Source organism: Poecilia latipinna, unplaced genomic scaffold (assembly GCF_001443285.1).
Source record: "Poecilia latipinna isolate Pla-1442-1.1 unplaced genomic scaffold, P_latipinna-1.0 Scaffold3855, whole genome shotgun sequence".
Classification (NCBI taxonomy): Eukaryota; Metazoa; Chordata; class Actinopteri; order Cyprinodontiformes; family Poeciliidae; genus Poecilia; species Poecilia latipinna.
This window is the reverse complement of record NW_015116471.1, coordinates 5,533-23,694: the sequence shown is the minus strand read 5'-3', so window position 1 is coordinate 23,694 and position 18,162 is coordinate 5,533. Positions and strand designations below refer to the sequence as shown.

Genomic DNA, 18,162 nt, shown 5'->3' with positions numbered 1-18,162 from the left:
GTTGTCATAAATCCTTTTGTTGTCATAAATCCTTTTGTTTTGTCATGAATCTTTCCGTTTGTCATAAATCATTTTGTTTTGTCATAAATCCATGTCATAAATCCTTTCTTTTGTCATAAATCCTCTTGTTTTGTCATGAATCCTTCCTTTTGTCATGAATCCTTCCTTTTGACATAAATTATTTTGTTTTGTCATAAATCCATTTGTCATAAATCCTTCCTTTGTCATAAATCCTCTTGTTTTGTCATAAATCCTTTTGTTGTCATAAATCCTTTTGTTTTGTCATAAATCCCTTTCATTTTGTCATAAAATTTTCCTTCCTTTTGTCAAAAATCCTCTTGTTTTGTCATAAATCCTTTTGTTGTCATAAATCCTTTTGTTTTGTCATAAATCCCTTTCATTTTGTCATAAAATTTTCCTTCCGTTTGTCAAAAATCCTCTTGTTTTGTCATAAATGCTTTTGTCATAAATCCTTTTGATTGTCATAAATCCTCTTGTTTTGTAATAAATCCTTTTGTCATGAATCCTTCCTTTTGTCATAAATCATTTTGTTTTGTCATAATTCCTTTTGTCATAAATCCTCTTGTCATAAATCCTTTTGTTTTGTAATAAATCCTTTTGTCATGAATCCTTCCTTCTGTCATAAATCATTTTGTTTTGTCATAATTCCTTTTGTCATAAATCCTCTTGTCTTAAATCCTTTTGTTTTGTCATGAATCTTTCCGTTTGTCATAAATAATTTTGTTTTGTCATAAATCCATGTCATAAATCCTTTCTTTTGTCATAAATCCTCTTGTTTGTCATAAATCCTTTTGTTTTGCATAAATGCTTTTGTTTTGTCATGAATCCTTCCTTTTGACATAAATGATTTTGTTTTGTCATAAATCCATTTGTCATAAATCCTTCCTTTTGTCATAAATCATTTTGTTTTGTCATAAACCCTTCCTTTTGTCATAAATCCTCTTGTTTTGTCATAAATCCTTTTGTTTTGTCATAAAATTGTCCTTTCTTTTGTCATTAATCCTCTTGTTCAGTATACCACATGTTACATTGTGTTACATTGTAACACACATAACATGGTAATACATTGTTACAAAGCAACACAATGTAACATGCTAAAATGTAACACAATATAACATGTTACACTGTAAAACATGTAACACTGTAACACGTTACAATTACAATGTTACAATGTACACTGTTACATGTGTTACAATGTTACATTGTTACATGTGTAACACTTTTATGTTACATTATAAAGTTGCAATGCTACAATGTGTTACATTGTAACACATGTCATGTTTTTGTACTATTAATCTACATGGATGCAATAAACACTACATATCCCTTTTAAGTTGCTAAGATCAACTGGGAAGGTGAAATTACAACCACACTCCATTACCAGCAGGAGACTCCAGGCAGTTTCTAAATCCACAGACAATTGGGTTAAACAACTGCAATGTCAGCTCTTATACAAGAGAAACATTACTTACTGATGTTAGAGTTGTGAGCACTGCAAACCTTCTTACTGAAGCGTGACCATGTCTCGGCATAAAGAAAACAAGTGAAAGAGTCTCCTTTTATGCTCCACACCCCTGTCAGAGGTTAACTGGATGCCAGGTGTCCTCAGTTCTGGAGGGCAGGCTTCATTCTGCTACAAATGCATTACATGTATTACATTGTAACACATGTAACATGTTACAATGTTACATGTGTTACAATGTAACACATTGTAACATATTAAATATGTTACAATGTGATACATATGTGATGTTTTTATCATCTTTCAAACCGGTGCCTTCCTCACTCTTATTATTGCTGCTGCTCAGCAGTTTGAACCAAAACTGCCTGACAAGGACTACAGCGAAACTGTTAAGACAGCATCTGAAGGAACCAAATTTGATGCCAACCAGAATCAAACTTGAGTTACCCCAGTGTTTCTCAGTTATTTTCTGTCACCTCTCACCCTAGCAGCCCTAGGAATATTACATTCCTAGCATTGATTCAATGTAAAATCAACACAAATGTGCATGTAGATCCACATTCAGATGATGGTTGAATAAACATTGATATAGTGTCAGTTATGGTTGAAACCCTAATGTTGAGTCACCAACATGTAAGTCACCAACCACTTTCAATATCTTTTCAATGATGATTCAATATTTCTGCCTAACTATATTTCAACATTGATTCACTTATATTTGGCTGTCTGAGCTGGATTTACTTTGAATTTGTTTTAGCTTACATATTTCGAAATGGTTCTGACACAAAAGGTATTATTTTGGTCTTTTTATTTGTAAAATTGTATTTTTTTAGTAGCTATTGATAAAACCAGAGGAACCATATTGTTAGAACATTCAGTGAGGAAGTAACGGCTGCCAATATGAAGCTTAGTAAGGATAAACAGCATTAAAGATTTACACATTTTAAAGTTTTGTAGTTAGAGTTGTTTTTGTGTAAGAGAATAAATATGATTAATCTGTTAAAGCAATGAATACAGTTAAAAGCTAAGTTGCTTAAATATTAAAGTATATTTTATTTTTGCAGAATAAATGTTGTAAAAGCAATTTAAAAAGTTATATGTAAATTCACATACTTCTATTTTGATAGTTAAAAATACAAAAGGTCTGAGAAAAAGTGACAAGGTATTATATAAACCTAATGTGGTTTATATAATTAAAAACCATCTGTAAATGGATTGTAAATTGATACAATTCATAAAGCTTAGTGGACCATGTTAAAAGAATTTTCATTAAGTTTAGAGAGATAATTATTTGTGATGTACTGAATCTAAGGGTTATCTGTTGTAGCTACTCAGTAATAATTGAAGTATTGCATATTGGCGTATGAGATATATGGAGTATCTTCATTACAGAGAAGAAAAATAAACCTTCCTGTTAGATGCTAAAGGAAGCTCAAGGTGTGTGTCTCGTCTTTTCTGAATATCACAATGTCACATGTTGAGAGAACCAAATTTCCACATTACCCTCAGCCCATTCAAAGTTGGCGGCTAACGTATGTCTTGAGTGAGAACAGGTTTGGCAGGAATCAGGACTGGGTGTGGTTAGAAAAAGGTGTGACAGTCATTGCATTACAAACATTTGGACAGAAGTTTCGGTGATTATTTCCTTTTCACAAGAACATCAATCATCCAGGAAGGTTCATAAAGAAATAGCTGATTTATTCAGAAATTTGCTCACAGTTTTTGCTCTTTCAGACACCAACAAGTTCTCAGATTAGCTGCTGATGCAGCTTTCAGTCCTGATGCCATAAACAGAAAAAAGAAGAAATACACACACACACAAACACACATTCCCAAGCTGCTCTATGTTGATGTACTGCAGCCAGTCAGAAACAGTTTCAGAAAGTTTGAGCAGTCCAGCTGTTTGCCCATCTTTGGTCAGAGGTTTAGTCGATGTGTGCATGTAGGCAGGGACATGGGTGGGGAATGGTGTGGGTGGGGATCTGCGTTTGTGTGGTATGTGTGCAAGGAGAGGGGGTGGAGACGAAAGTTGTATATGAATCCATTTGCAGCAGGTGGAGTTCCTCCTTTCTGTCTCAGATGTTCATGTTTGTGTTCAGGCAGGATTCATGCTTCAAACAGAGCACCAAATGTCCAGTCAAAAACAAAGATCACAGCAGCTGGTGCAGTAGAAGAGCCTTGGGGTTTTACAACTGAAAATTGTGGTTTTGTTTCAAGTTGAAGTTCTCATTCTATTGTAGTGACTTGAGAGAGTTAGCAACGCCCAGTTCCAAACACACCACCAACTAGAAGGTTATCTAGCTTGGCAGCTCTGTGGACAGGAGAAGCAGTTCAAGTTTCAAACAGAAATGTTTAGTTTCCTCACAGTAATGTATTCTGTCAACTGTATCATTTACTGAGCCCAACAAAACAAACAACGGGGACTTTAAGAACCCATGGCTCAGCGACTGGAGTTTGGGTTAAAGAAGGGCATGGAATAAAAGACACGGGATACCCCACTTACACACATACTCTTTTTAATGAGCAGATGGACCACAGCATGTTTCAAAGTAGTGGGAAAACATTCAGATATCAGGGAAGCATTTACCATTTTAACAATACATTGACCAATACAGTCAAAGACGCCTGCGCATGTTCCAGAGGGCATGAAGAAAGCTTTAACTTTTTAACAATTTTTGTCAATTCACTAAGAGACAGGCTCAAAACATTAAAAGACTGCATGGCAAACTGATAGAGCCACTGGATCCACACTAGATAGAGGAGACAATCCAAGATCAGAAATGTTGTTTCTGAAAAATGTCAGGAAGTCTTCAGAGAGATTGGATAAAGAGACAGCAACATTTCTGTCACAGGGATAAATAAGAGGTTTCAATGTGTTAAAAAGCACATGTGGTCTGTGACAGTTTAAGGAAACAAGGTTTGACAAGTTAATATTCTTACAGTTAAAGTTTGCCAGGTAAACCTGTTAAACAACATTACCTCCAAAACTTTGGCAGCAAGTGAATATTAATTTTTTTGGACAATAAAATAAACTGGTCCAAAAAGTAAATTAGATGGAAGTGCTAATCAAACTCGCACCAGCGATTCCACAGTTCCGAGTTACAAGAGCGCCGCCCTGCAGACAGGTGTCTGATATCTCACGTGTCATTCATTCTCAACTAACCGACACCTGGCGCTTTGCAAAGCAAACCCAGATCAACTGGTGACACTTTCAGAATCTCAGTTTAAGTCAAGATTTTGACCTAATTCTGATGTAAAAGTATATGAGAATAGTTTTTTTCAGTGTTGTCTGAAGGTTTAGTTAAATTGTGAGAAAGAGATATATTAACAGTAAGGAAGAAATGACACTGTCACAAAGATCTGTGGTAGGTAGCCATGTATTCTGGAAATGAGCTAGGAACTAAACTATAAAATGTAACAAAAACAGTGTTTAAGAAAGATTATTCACTATTGTTTCAGTGGATATCTAATTGAAACATCATACAATATGAGGGTGATATGAAAAACAACATAGCCAGTTGATCTTTTTAAACATTTTATTATAATCCCATGGGTCTTCAACATTTATGTCGGCTTTCAGGGATTAATTTTTGCTATGAGATCTGTTTTATGGCATCTTAAGATCTATTTTAATCTTCCTTTGATGATTTTCAGACTGAAACGACATGTGAAATCAGGACAAGTTCTGCATAATTTACAAGCTTTAGCAATTTTGCAGATAATTTTTTTTTATTATTTTTTTTAGCTCAATAAAAGTCTTTCTAAGGAGCTACTCTTGAGATCTTAATGGTGTCTTAAAGAAACAGTATTTTGCAAAGTTTTGTAGTTCTTTAAGTTTATAGCATCGTTTATTTCCTGGTTTGAAATATCTGCCTCTCTCAGCTGCCACCACAAGTTAATTTAGCAACCAGTTAATCCATAAAACCAAAAGCTTTAGCTCCTGGGCTAGGCTAACAATAACAAACTTTTTGAACTCTTCGCGGTTCGGCACAAACTTACATAGGCTGGATTCAAGACAGCTGCTGCATGTTTCATTCTGTTCTGTCTTCCAACTATACTTAATGGACGGTTAAAGCAGCATTATTGTTTACTGTAAACTTTATTCTGGAATCACAGAGAGCATAACAAGTACAATCTCTCTAGCCCACCCTCGGTCTGTGTCACACACAAATACATCCCCCTGGGAACATAACCAGAACAAACAATTCACTTGTTACATGCGTGCTGTGGCTAACTAGGTGAATGGTCACTCTGTTCTGCCAGCAGAGGAACCTTTTTTTTTTTTAAATGGATTCAGGACACAGAGAATTAGGTTCAGACAATAGTGTTTAGTGATTTAGTAAAAAAGAAAGACTTTAAGCATCTTGTCAAGGGGAAAGTGTACATGTGACAGGGGAAGCTGGAATTTATCCCAAAACTTTACCAGACAAATACTGTACCCACTAAGGCACAATTACCCCTAAGGATCACAGTAGTATAATCGATAGGAGAGCACTAAAAGGAAAGTGTTAGAGTACTATAACCCAGTTCAGAGTAACAGAGTGATCTAAAGTAGCAGAGTACTTTAATCTGTATCTATTATCAAAATATGAAAGTACTCTTCCTTGACACTCTAGTTTTCCTGCTCAGTTGTGTCTGCCTCCTACAGGAATGCTGTGAATGATGAGAGAAAGTCTACAGATGCCATCAGCTGTCTGATTGGCTATTTCCTTGGGTCCTGCCCTATAAGGAAAGGAGCCGAGGAGACAGCAAGAAGGAGAATGAGGAGGAGGCCCCGGCCTTGTTTGGACTGAGGATGGATGGAGGAGGTAGAGGCTTGATAAACTGGGAGGCAGCGCCTTAGACTCTCACTTCTGTCCTGCTCCCATCCCACATCATCCCAGCAGACCCTGCACTGCCACGGTAAGACCTCCTCAGCTGCACTCTGCTATGTGATCATGATTATTTTCCTGAATGATGTATTCTGGCTTCTGCCATCATTTACTTCTTTCTGTAATTAATCTCTAGGAAAACTCTCATCAACACACCTCTTTAATCTACAACTTTCATATTCACTTCAAAGTCAGAAAAATATTCCATTCCTCTCCACTTCATTTCTGACTTCTTGTTTCTCCTACTTTATGTTCACTCCTCTCTCCTCCGTTATGCTGTTTCGCCTCTTCTCTTCTCTCCTGTTTCCTGCTCTTCTCAGTGAACATATTTCTCCAAGTTTGTCTCTTTAATGTTGCATCTGCTAAACCATCTTTTCTCCTTCAGTTATTACCTGGATTTTCTCTCCCATTAGTGAAAAGTTTCTTTTTGTTTACCCACTTTCCTGTGAATGAAACATCACATTCCTATGTTTTCTCTGTCTTTGGTTCTCCTCTCTCCTCCTGCAAAGAGAAGATCATGTTCTCTGTGCCTAAGAATGTTTTTTCTTGTGAAGTGCTGTCCATGATCTCATTGGAAGTTTCTTATGTTAAGAAAATTGTCAGGATGTTACTCCTTTACCTCTCTGTGTCCCAAGCTCTGACTCTGGCTAAGAGCCTAATGATGTCTGAAAAGCCTAGTTTCTGCAGTAGATGTTCAATTGATAAAAATTGGTTTATAAAAATACTGTAAATTGTTTTTATAAACCAAATATGATGCCTTCTGGTCCAAATGTTCAGACCTTGTAATGTTCTCTATCAGTGACAGAAGAGACCAAATTATTGATAGTCTCTGTCTCAAACACACTGGAATATCATAACATCTGAGCCCATTTGATATCATTCAACTCTAAATCAAATCAGACAAAATAAATCTAAAAACTATCTTATGTTTCATTAAAATATCCACCAGCAGAGGGCATCTTTGAGACATTCCACAGGACTTTTCATTACCACATTAAAATAAATATGTAAAATGAATACTCATTGTATTTTGGAGTTTGGGGTTTCAGAGTGTTTTCCAACCTAATAACTCCATAAAATAGTTTGTTTATAAAGCTCTTAATGTCCTTATTTAAATGTGCTTTTAAACCTTTCTGTCCATCCTTTTATTAGATGTCCCTAGGTCTAGGTGATTGGGCCTTTTCAGTGCCAGCACCCCAACTCTCAAACAAACCTTCGCTCCACCTCTGACCTGGAAATGTTGAAGTCTAAGATCAACCTTAATGTCTAGACAAGGTTTTAATACCATGTAGCATAGTGGCATTTTGTTATTTCTGTGTTTTTTTTTATTATTGTAAAGGTTTTGGTCACCTTAGTTGGTTGTTGTGAAGCATTATATTAGAAAATCAGTCAGTCAATCAGCAAAATCCCTCTGATTTCTGCTGCATCATTCTCCATTGTGGGAGCTCCATATAAATGTCTCTGTTATCAGTCACCTCTACAAAGAAATATTCCTGATCTGATGATTTCTGAATCTTTCCAGCCACTATTCAGGTTTCTGATTGGCTTCTTACTGAACCTATAGGAGCTTTCCAGATTTGGGTAAGGACTCGGTCCAACAACTTGCAGTGGTTAGAAAAAATATCTTTCCAGATGAGACCAGTACCAGTACCAGCTATGTAAATCTAAAGCAAGACTGGGCCTGCCATCCAGCTGCAATCTGATCAGGATTTATTTTCCATCATCTTCAGATACTTGTTTCCAGACAATATTATAAATATATATGTGGAACTCAGTGTCTGGAACATTTAGTCATTTCCATTGTTTGGAAGAACACTTAGAGTTTTATTTGTGCTACAACCAAATTTATTTACCAAGTCTGCTTTAGGTCTTGAATTTTGGAAGGTCTAACATTAGGGGGGTTAACTGATTAGAAATAAATTTTTACTTATAATTAAATTTATGTAACCTGCGTTTATATTAAAAAATCATTCATCAGAATTGAAAGTGAAGATAGAAAAAAAATAATTTTAGTATAATAATCTTTCTTTGGCAAAAATAAATTTCTATACATTCAGCTGAGGATTTAAACTCACAATCAGACAAGGACAAAAACTTGAGTTAAGCAAAAGTTCTTATTTTTATTTATTTTACTTATTCTGTGTTTGCTGCTGATTTTGGATCAAATTACTCTCTTATTTGTGTGCTTCTGATGCTTTCACTTCAAAGTTAAAATTCATTAAGAGGGATGAAGCTGAGACACACACAGATGAAGCCTGTTAAGCTAAAGCACTCTCTGCAGTCAATGTAAGCCTAAACTTAAAAAGTAAACAGAAAACCACAGTAGAACGTTGCTCAGTATCTGTCGTAACTGACTGACAAAGCATATGTTTATCCCATTCTGCACCTTCAGCTGCAGAATGTGATGTTCCAGATTCTGTGATGTTGTCCTGACATATCAGCAGAAGCAGCTGCTGCACAAGGAATTTACAGTTCAGAAAGATGGAGAAACAATTTAACTGACTAGGAAAACAGGAGCTGCACAGAGGGGTGTCAGGCAGAACTCAGAGCAATGTTAACGCACAGAGGCCTGTCCTGCAGCCAGAACCAGCAGAAATATTCAGTTCCTGGAGTTTATGACTAAATATGGAGCAAAGTGCTGTGCGGGGAGAGGACCATGAGGAGAGATGAGGAAGGACAGATGGAGTGGAGTGGGGCAGGGCAAGGCAGAGCTAACAAAGAGAGAGAGCATACCAAACACAGGCAGGAGTCCACTCATGACCGAAATAGGAAGTCTTCTCTGAGCAGAAGGTCATGTGACTACCTACCAGCTCTAGTTTTGGTGATGCTGCACAACTCTGATAAATTTCATTCAGGTTTTCTTCCTCTTTGCTGTTTTTAATGTAGAAAAGTGATTTTAGAATAAATTTGGTTGAGCTGGATGGTACATTTTTAGTTTCTGGGCTCATTTTTACTGTTTCATCTTTAACTGACAGATAACGGAGTATCCCCAAATCTTCCTATTAAGCTAATTTTGCATTAATCAATATTTATTAACTATTACTGAACAGTGACATTGAACCATGCAACAGTTTTTTTGTTTTTGAAGAAACCTTTTAACCCTTTACAATGTAAAAGTTCACAGAAAACAACTTCAACATGACAAATTATTTGAAAACAACAAACCTGTATTTAAATAAAATAAATAAAAACCTGATTGAATTAGAAATTATTTACAAGATAATGTGTGGAAGTATATAAATATATAGTTCAGAAATTATATATATATATATATATATATATATATATATATATACACACACACACACACACATATTATTGGTGGTTGAGTGAGTTTTATTTGATGAGCAATAATCAAGTTGATGAATACTGCTCTGATTTTTCTGAACTGTAAAAGCACATCTCTTTCTCACATCTCTCTTCATCAGTGTGAGTCGTTCTTTTAGGTTTCCAGCTTGTCCACAGTGCCCCCTGCAGCCATGTGTGATGATGAGGAGAGCACCGCTCTGGTCTGTGATAACGGATCTGGTCTATGTAAGGCGGGTTTTGCTGGAGATGACGCTCCCAGAGCCGTCTTCCCCTCCATTGTGGGACGGCCCAGGCACCAGGTGACTGTTCAATGATTAATGCTTACAGCAATCATAGACAATGAAAAAGGTGTATATTGACAGACTGTGTGTATTTGTGTCAGGGAGTGATGGTGGGAATGGGACAGAAGGACAGCTATGTGGGAGATGAGGCTCAGAGCAAGAGAGGAATCCTAACCCTGAAGTATCCTATTGAACATGGAATCATAACCAACTGGGATGATATGGAGAAGGTCCGACACACACGCACGCACACACACAACCCAGATAGCATAGAATGATCGAAACATTGAAGCAATGTCAGGCAGAGAAATTGAATCAACATTAGGATTTCAACCATAACTGATATAGTAATGTTGATTCAACAAACATCTGTATGTCAATTTACATGCATATTTGTGTTGATTCTACATTGAATCAGTTAGGAATCAACATTGATTCAACCGTCATCTGAATGTGGATCTACATGCAGATTTGGGTTGATTTTATATTGAATGAAAACTAGGGATTTATGTACATTTTTAGGTCTGATGGGTCTAGATCATAACATACCACTAAAAGTTTCTTCACTGGTATTAAGCAGTATTTTATTGGCAGATGATGGGTAAACTGTGTGTACAAAAGGTTAAAAATGACAACATGGGATTGATATAACATTTTATTTAAGAAAAGAGAGACAGATCTGTAAACAAACTTAACTCCTTTTTGACTGTCAGAACAACAGTCTGTTGTCCATGGAAGAACAGCATCCATGAGGTTAAGCTTTGTACTGTATGAACCAGGGAAACAGTACAAGTTGCAGTAACCCCAGTCTGACTCTGGTTGGCATCACCTTGATTCCTTGCGATGCCTTCCTCCTATTCTGGTGCGTAATTACGCACCAGAATTAAGCTGAACTGCAGGCGCCCAGAAGCGTCTGAGGCACAGACTGGTTCTGAGCTGTCTGCTCCCTGAGGACTCTGTGGAGCCCCCTCTGATGAAAACCAGCCGGAATGAACCAGAATAGCTTCCTTAATTCCAACTGGACCTCTGTGTCCTCTTTCTCATACTATTGTAACCCAGATTCTTCAGATTTGAATAAAGCACGCTTGAATTATACATAAGAAAATCTTTAATTTTTAAGTTAGTCATAACTTAATACTGGTGCGCTTACCACCAGCGCACCAGTCACCAGTCAAGACTCAAGACTGACTCTTGAGTCAGTCCTCAAGAGTCAGCTTCGGACTCTTGAGGACTGCAGAGCAGTGGCTGAAAAACACAAAAATAAAAGTGAGGAAGGCACCGGTTAGAAAGACGATGAACATTTGAAAAGTTCTGAAAGACATTGAAATATTAAACAGTGTACTGGTTACAGGTCTGAGAACAGATACAAACCGTATAGTTCCCCATGTACACTCACTGTTAAATATTCATCTTAATCTTTCATTAATATTTATCTTAATGTTTACATATACAATTACATTTACCCATCAAGCTGCAGTATAGTGTAGCATTTATGATGCTGCACTCATGTTAAAATGAGGGAATCAATATTTAAAATAAAGGCTGTTTATCAGAAAACCTAAAGATAAAACTCAGGGAGGATCAGGGTTGATTTAACATACCAGAGACACATAGATAGAGCAAAAGGTGATTTATAGTGTAGTTGGAAAAATTATTTATAATTTATATAGAATAGGCTTCCATCAAATAATTGGTTCAATCTTCCATTAACTACAAATATTTCCAAATAAGTTGATTAAATTCATTCAAAAATGTCCATGGTGATAAAGATCCTGCACAAGTAATAATAGTCCAGTTCAGTTTAACCAGTTACCAATCCAAGAATCAACAGACTGAATCAGTCATTAGCAGGTTTAGTTCAGTGTTTCACCTGCCTTACATGTTTTAAGTGTTTCCCTTCTGCCTCACCTGGATTGAATCTGTGGATGATTAACAACCTTCTGCACTTCTTGATGGCTGCAGACGGTCATGCAGTCATCTAACTCAGCTGTTCTGGAACAGAGGCTCATTTAAGCACGTCCCTAAGCACATCATAATAAAAAGTTAAAAACAAGTGATTACTATCACAACAATTTAAAGCCCACCTGGAGCAGCCAGCCTTACACTTCCTTGTCCACCACATGCTCTCCCAGACCAAACAATAGGCCTCGCCCTATTTTTTTTAAAAACTCAAATCCCACAAAATCTCGCAGGATTTCATACTTAGGCCTGGAGTGGTGGGTAGGATGAAAATAATACAAAAGGAGACATGACCTCAATTATTAAAAATATCTGTTTTGCCCCAAAATAACCAGTATTACTATAGGCACAAAACAATGCCCTTATTATTCAGTAAACACATTTAAGATCAAAGTAATATTGAGAAACTTACCATAAAACTGCTCAGAGTAGAATTCAATTCAGAAGCCGGTTGCAAACAAGCCAGCAGCAAAGTGGCTGTTTGGTTGGGACAAACCACTACTTGTACACACTACACTCCTTGTAGATATTTTTGTGTCAGCACATTATGCACACTCAGTAATAATAGTTACAGACAAGAAAATGTACAGAAAGGAATCACAACCCACTGTTCTCAACATGTAGTGCTTAATTTGAAACATGATTAACCCCCATCTAGTAATAAAATGTTCTGACCCAAAGCTCAAGGAGGGAGGAGGGAGAAAGGGACGAGAGGGGGTAAAGAGGAGAAGGTTGGGAGGAGCGGCTGGGTGGGGGAGGTTTGGGAGGGAGTAGGGGGAGATGAGGAGGTGATGAGGGCTGCAACAAACTGCCCAGATTGCACACAATGGTAAATAAACATTGAATTATAGTCAGAATGGTTGGTATTTGGTTGAGATCAACAACTGACGGTGGATCAACCATCAAACAACCATCCAATTCTAGCCAAGTAACCAATATTGAAACAGTCATTGAATCAATGTTTTGTGGTTGAAATCTAATAAATGAAATGCTGATGTCTGATCAACGTCTGATCAATGTTGAATCAATGTATACTGTTTTGTCACATCCCTCCCCTCCTCCTCATCGGAGCTCTGGGTGAGAGCATTTTATTAGTGAGTAGGAGTTATAACATTTTAAATTAAGCACTGTAGAGGATAATGGGTGCTGATTCTTTTCTGTACATTTTCTTACTTGTTCATAAAAATTCTTACTTACTGTTTGTGTGTGATATATTGACACAAAAACATCTACATCTTACTACAAGGAGTGGAGCGGTCCACCCCAACTATTTACATGAGTGAGATGTCCCAACCACACAGCCACTTCACTGTTGGCTTGTTTGCAAAAGACTTTAATTCAATGTTGAATCGCCATCATGTGCAATCTGGGTACAGAACAAAATCCCAACTCAATGTTGTCAACACATAGTGCTTAAGTTAAAATGTGATTAACCCTCACCTAAAATTAAAGTTGTTTCACCTGGAGCCCAAGGAGGAGGGAAGGAGAGTGGAAAGGGGGAGGGAGATTAAGGGGTAGATGGGCCAGGTGAGGTGTGGGCAGTTGGGGGAAAGGGGTGTGTGTGTCTTTGGCAGGTGGAGGGAGAAGGGTTCGGCGTTTGAATGGCGGGTGGCAGGAGGGTTGTGAAAAACAGCTTACATTGATTGAACATAGATTACTAGTTCTTCCCCAAACCTTGTCCTCAAGGCAAACTGACCTGCGTGTTTACAGTTCAGCAAAACCCCATTGATCAGACGTCAATTAAAATCATGTGTGCTGAATTAGGGAAATGCCTAAAACTTGTAGGGCCTTGTGGACCGGTGCTGAAACACACTGGATTCGATGTTGGCATTTCAATCAATGGATATCGACAATAAATCAACATTGATTCAATGACACATTTTCAACGTTAGTTAATTGGCTAGAATTGAATGGTTGTTTGATGGTTGATCCAGCTTCTGTCATTAACCTTAATCATAAATTCAACCTTTGTGATCATAATTCAACATTGAATTAACATCTTTTGCCAACAAGCCAAGAGCGAAGCGGCTGTGTTTGGGACATCCCACTCATGTAAATAGCAGGGGTGGACCGCTCCACTCCTTGTAGTACGTTGTAGATGTTTTTGTGTCAATATATCACACACAAACAGTCCGTAAGAATTTTTATGAACAAGTAAGAAAATGTACAGAAAGGAATCAGCACCCACTATCCTCTACAGAGGTTAATTTAAATGTGATAACCCCCTCTCAGTAATAAAATGCTCTCACCCAGAGCTCTGATGAGGAGGAGAAAAGGGGAAGAGGTGTGACAAAACAGCATCAACATTGATCAGACGTTGATCAGACATCGGCATTTCATTTATTAGATTTCAACCAAAAAACAACATTGATTCAATGACAGTTACAACGTTAGTTAATTGGCTAGAGTGGGATGGTTGTTTGATGGTTGATCCACCGTCAGTTTTCGACTTCAACCAAAAATCAACCATTCTGACTATAATTCAACGTTGATTTAACATTGTGTGCTATCTGGGAAGTTTGTATTTTTACCCATATTAAATCTATATACTGACTTCCATTCATTTTAGTTTCTACTTTTATGCATAACCCAGACATTTTCCCTAACCCTGTTCTTAACCCTAACCCATAATCAAAACTTAATTTGCGCCTTACCTCTAAACCTAGTCCCTGATCCTAAACAAGGGGGGCCACTGTATTAGAACTGGACTTTGGTCCCCCATGAGGTACATTTGACTTCAGAAGTTAGTAAATATACCAGAAAAGGTCCTAAATATGATAGCTAGACAAGTACACACACACACACAGCACTTCCTGACCTGCTCCTGCTCTCTGATTGGCCAGATCTGGCATCACTCTTTCTACAACGAGCTGCGAGTTGCCCCAGAAGAACATCCCACCCTGCTGACCGAGGCGCCGCTCAACCCCAAAGCCAACCGAGAGAAAATGACTCAGGTAGTTTGTATACAAAATACAAAAAAAGTACATAAATACAACCCGAACTGGAGACACTCTGGTACCTATGAAACCCACAGATTCTATAGGAGGTTCTAGTTAATCTGTCATGCCTGTTCACAGTGATGGTCCAGAAGGCTGAAGTGTTCTGCAGCTGATTTACTGATTTGCTTGTAATCTGAATTTACAACTTGTGAAGTGTTTAATCACATATTCCTGCTGCTGTCACTGAGGACTGCTATTACAGATGTGCAGATGCACATCTGTAATAGCAGATGTGCATCTGCTATTACAGATGCTATTACATCTGTAATAGCAGTCCTCAGTTCTCTAAACACAGTTTCATCTCCTGCAGCAGCATTCGTTCCTCTCACATGCTGGCCGCACTTGCCAGGATTCCCTGCTGCAACTGAATTACATTTCATTAAAAATTTCCTGAGTGTTTCTAACCAGTGACGTGCAGAAAGGTTCATCACTGGTGCACATCTCCTCTAGTCAGATGTACAACTGGAATGTGTTGCAGCATGGAGCTCAGGAATTGATATGGTTAGATAAAAGAAATCTGATGCTATGTAACATATCTCTTGCTCTCAGTTAAAGTTGAAGAATAAATTAAGTAACTCTGATTGCTCTATGTCCCTACTGATGTAAATTTAATATCTGTGTTCAGATCATGTTTGAGACTTTTAATGTTCCTGCCATGTACGTGGCCATCCAGGCAGTCCTGTCGCTGTACGCCTCTGGACGCACCACAGGTTGGATCGCACACTCTTCCTTCTCCTTCTTCCTTAAGACCAGTATGAAATATGTTTGATACAGAGCAAAGGTTGAAACCAGCTGAGTTATGCCTCCTTTCTGTCGTTCAGGTATTGTGTTGGACTCCGGTGATGGTGTCACCCACAACGTCCCAATATATGAGGGCTACGCCCTACCACATGCAATCATGAGGTTGGATCTGGCGGGCCGCGACCTTACAGACTACCTCATGAAGATTCTAACCGAGAGAGGCTACAGTTTTGTCACCACAGGTATGCCCCTTCAATGATACACCTGTACTTGCACCTTGATCAATCTCAACTTTCACTATACCCCATCACACAGATGTGTCTGGTTCACCATGTCATTTGTCCTGCAGCTGAGAGAGAGATTGTGCGTGACATTAAGGAGAAGTTGTGCTATGTGGCCTTGGACTTCGAGAATGAGATGGCAACGGCAGCCACTTCGTCTTCTCTTGAAAAAAGCTACGAGCTTCCTGATGGTCAAGTGATCACCATTGGCAATGAGAGGTTCCGCTGCCCAGAGACACTCTTCCAGCCATCATTCATTGGTCAGTCACATGTTCATGTTTTCATATTAGTTGTTAGTTGTCTGGTTAACTGATGATCAAAAAAAATCATAGTTTGAACAAAACAGCTGTTTTTTTATTATTATTATTCATTAGCACACAGCCACATATTGGTGTTTCAATCTTCCTGCAGGCATGGAGTCGGCTGGAATCCATGAGACAACCTACAACAGCATCATGAAGTGTGACATTGACATCCGTAAAGACTTGTATGCCAACAATGTGCTGTCAGGAGGAACCACCATGTACCCGGGAATAGCTGATCGGATGCAGAAGGAGATCACAGCGCTGGCTCCCAGTACTATGAAGATTAAGGTCAGCTCTCAGCTCATAATCAGTCCCAGATTCCAGAATGAGTCTAGGCTTTTAATGTGACAGAATGAGAATGAATATATAACTTCCTTCCAACAAAAGTCAGTTATCTGTTGTCTTTATATGTAGTTGCTAAAAAGAAAATCTGTTCATGGGTTTATGGACTTCTTGGTAAACAGAATAATCTAAATAATTATACCCAATGGAACTTCACATGTATTTCAAAAAATGTATTTGTCCTCTTGATAGAACAAATGTTGAGATATTATTTATGTTTTAAGATATTTAACATTTAACTTTGTCCCTCAGATCATTGCCCCCCCAGAGAGGAAGTACTCTGTGTGGATTGGTGGCTCTATCCTGGCCTCCCTCTCTACTTTTCAGCAGATGTGGATCAGTAAACAGGAGTACGATGAGGCTGGACCCTCCATTGTCCACCGAAAGTGCTTTTAAAGAATCCACTCCCTTCCTCAGATTGATGTGCTCTGCAGCCTCCCTTCAGTTTCCAGCTTCAGCACTGCCTTTAGTTTAACCTGCACTGAGCACCAGCAACTACACTCTAGATCAGCCCAATTCAAACTGTGAATCTGCTACTTTGTCCTGTCACTGTAACAACACCTTTTACTCCAGTTGTGCCCTACCCTTCCCTTCTCCATGTTGGTTCTAATTTTGCTTCGAAAATAACCTTGAATGTTGGTGAGGAGCAGAGCACATTTGCACTGCCTTATGATGATGTCACAGAGTGTACAACAGATGATCAGGAGGCGTGGTCTTGCCAAAGGTGTGTAAGCACCACAGACATGACCTTCCAGGAAGAAATAAAGAGCTCCAATAAAACACAAATAATTCTTGTCCTTCATGTAACTGTTGATTATCTTTGTTGTCATAGCAATCAGTTTTAAAGGCAAAAATCTCTTCATCGTAAAGCAGATGTTACATCATAAACTGTACAATAATGATGGAAGCAGTTTAGATGTGTTGGTTGCTTGGGATTGATAAATGCTATTGCTGATATTGTGTTGGCTGTTAGGTGATATTTTTGCAAGTTAGCAAATCTTTAAACAACCTGATAAATTAATATACATAATGTTACCTCTGAAACAAAAGACAACAGCAGGACGTAAACAACTAAGGTTTGAAAACAGTTTTGTTTTTCTATTTCATGTTTTAAATGTCAAATACTGAAGCAGTGTATTGATGTTTTCGTTACTTTGGTTGACTAGTTTAGTCTAAATTAGTATTATTTGCAGTGAATCAATGAAGATGTCTCACTACAGCGAACACAATGCTGAAGTTGCACCAGTAGGCAGAGAAGTAGAAATGCCAACTAATAAAGCCTCGTGGATTTTTAACTGTAGCACTAGTTTATGTGGAGGAGCACGAGAGGAGCCAGTTGAGGCTCGGGCATCTGGTAAGGATGCCTCCTGGACGTCTCCCTGGTGAGGTGTACTGGGCACGGCCCACCGGGAGGAGGTCCGAGGAAGATCCAGGACACGCTGGAGGGACTATGTCTCTCAGCTGGCCAGGGAATGCCTTAGGCGTTCCCTGGCCAGCCAGGGAGGCCCAGCGTTGGGCACTTCTTCCCTGGAAGAGCTGGAAGAAGTGGCTGGGGAGAGGGAAGTCTGGGCCTCCCTTCTTAGGCTGCTGC

General features: G+C 38.4%; 1 protein-coding gene and 1 long non-coding RNA gene across 3 annotated transcripts; one reads left to right on the top strand and one right to left on the bottom strand.

Annotated features, from left to right (window-relative positions):
• Positions 1 to 6,276: 6,276 nt before the first annotated feature.
• LOC106941768 (actin, aortic smooth muscle) lies at positions 6,277 to 17,357 on the top strand. 2 transcript variants are annotated; one of them, XM_015024883.1, is made up of 9 exons: positions 6,277 to 6,385; positions 9,783 to 9,962; positions 10,046 to 10,174; positions 14,747 to 14,857; positions 15,528 to 15,612; positions 15,724 to 15,885; positions 15,993 to 16,184; positions 16,336 to 16,517; positions 16,824 to 17,357. In XM_015024883.1, the coding sequence occupies exons 2-9, from the start codon at positions 9,834 to 9,836 to the stop codon at positions 16,965 to 16,967; spliced, it is 1,134 nt and encodes a 377-aa protein (XP_014880369.1). In that variant the 5' UTR covers positions 6,277 to 6,385; positions 9,783 to 9,833; the 3' UTR covers positions 16,968 to 17,357. The 2 variants fall into 2 exon arrangements, with proteins under 2 accessions (XP_014880369.1, XP_014880370.1); XM_015024884.1 differs by having other exon boundaries at positions 6,281 to 6,385; positions 9,801 to 9,962.
• On the bottom strand, positions 10,587 to 12,606 carry LOC106941769 (uncharacterized). Its single transcript, XR_001423452.1, has 2 exons — positions 11,853 to 12,606; positions 10,587 to 11,189 (listed from the first exon to the last, which is right to left on the bottom strand). It is a non-coding gene; the product is annotated as an uncharacterized LOC106941769 (long non-coding RNA).
• Positions 17,358 to 18,162: the final 805 nt, after the last annotated feature.

Excerpts from the sequence above, each read along its gene's own strand:
- LOC106941768 (XM_015024883.1), top strand. The coding sequence starts at position 9,834 with ATGTGTGATGATGAGGAGAGCACCGCTCTGGTCTGTGATAACGGATCT. Across the intron at positions 15,613-15,723 it reads CGCCTCTGGACGCACCACAG|GTATTGTGTTGGACTCCGGT; the intron begins GTTGGATCGCAC and ends TCTGTCGTTCAG. Across the intron at positions 16,518-16,823 it reads CCAGTACTATGAAGATTAAG|ATCATTGCCCCCCCAGAGAG; the intron begins GTCAGCTCTCAG and ends TTTGTCCCTCAG.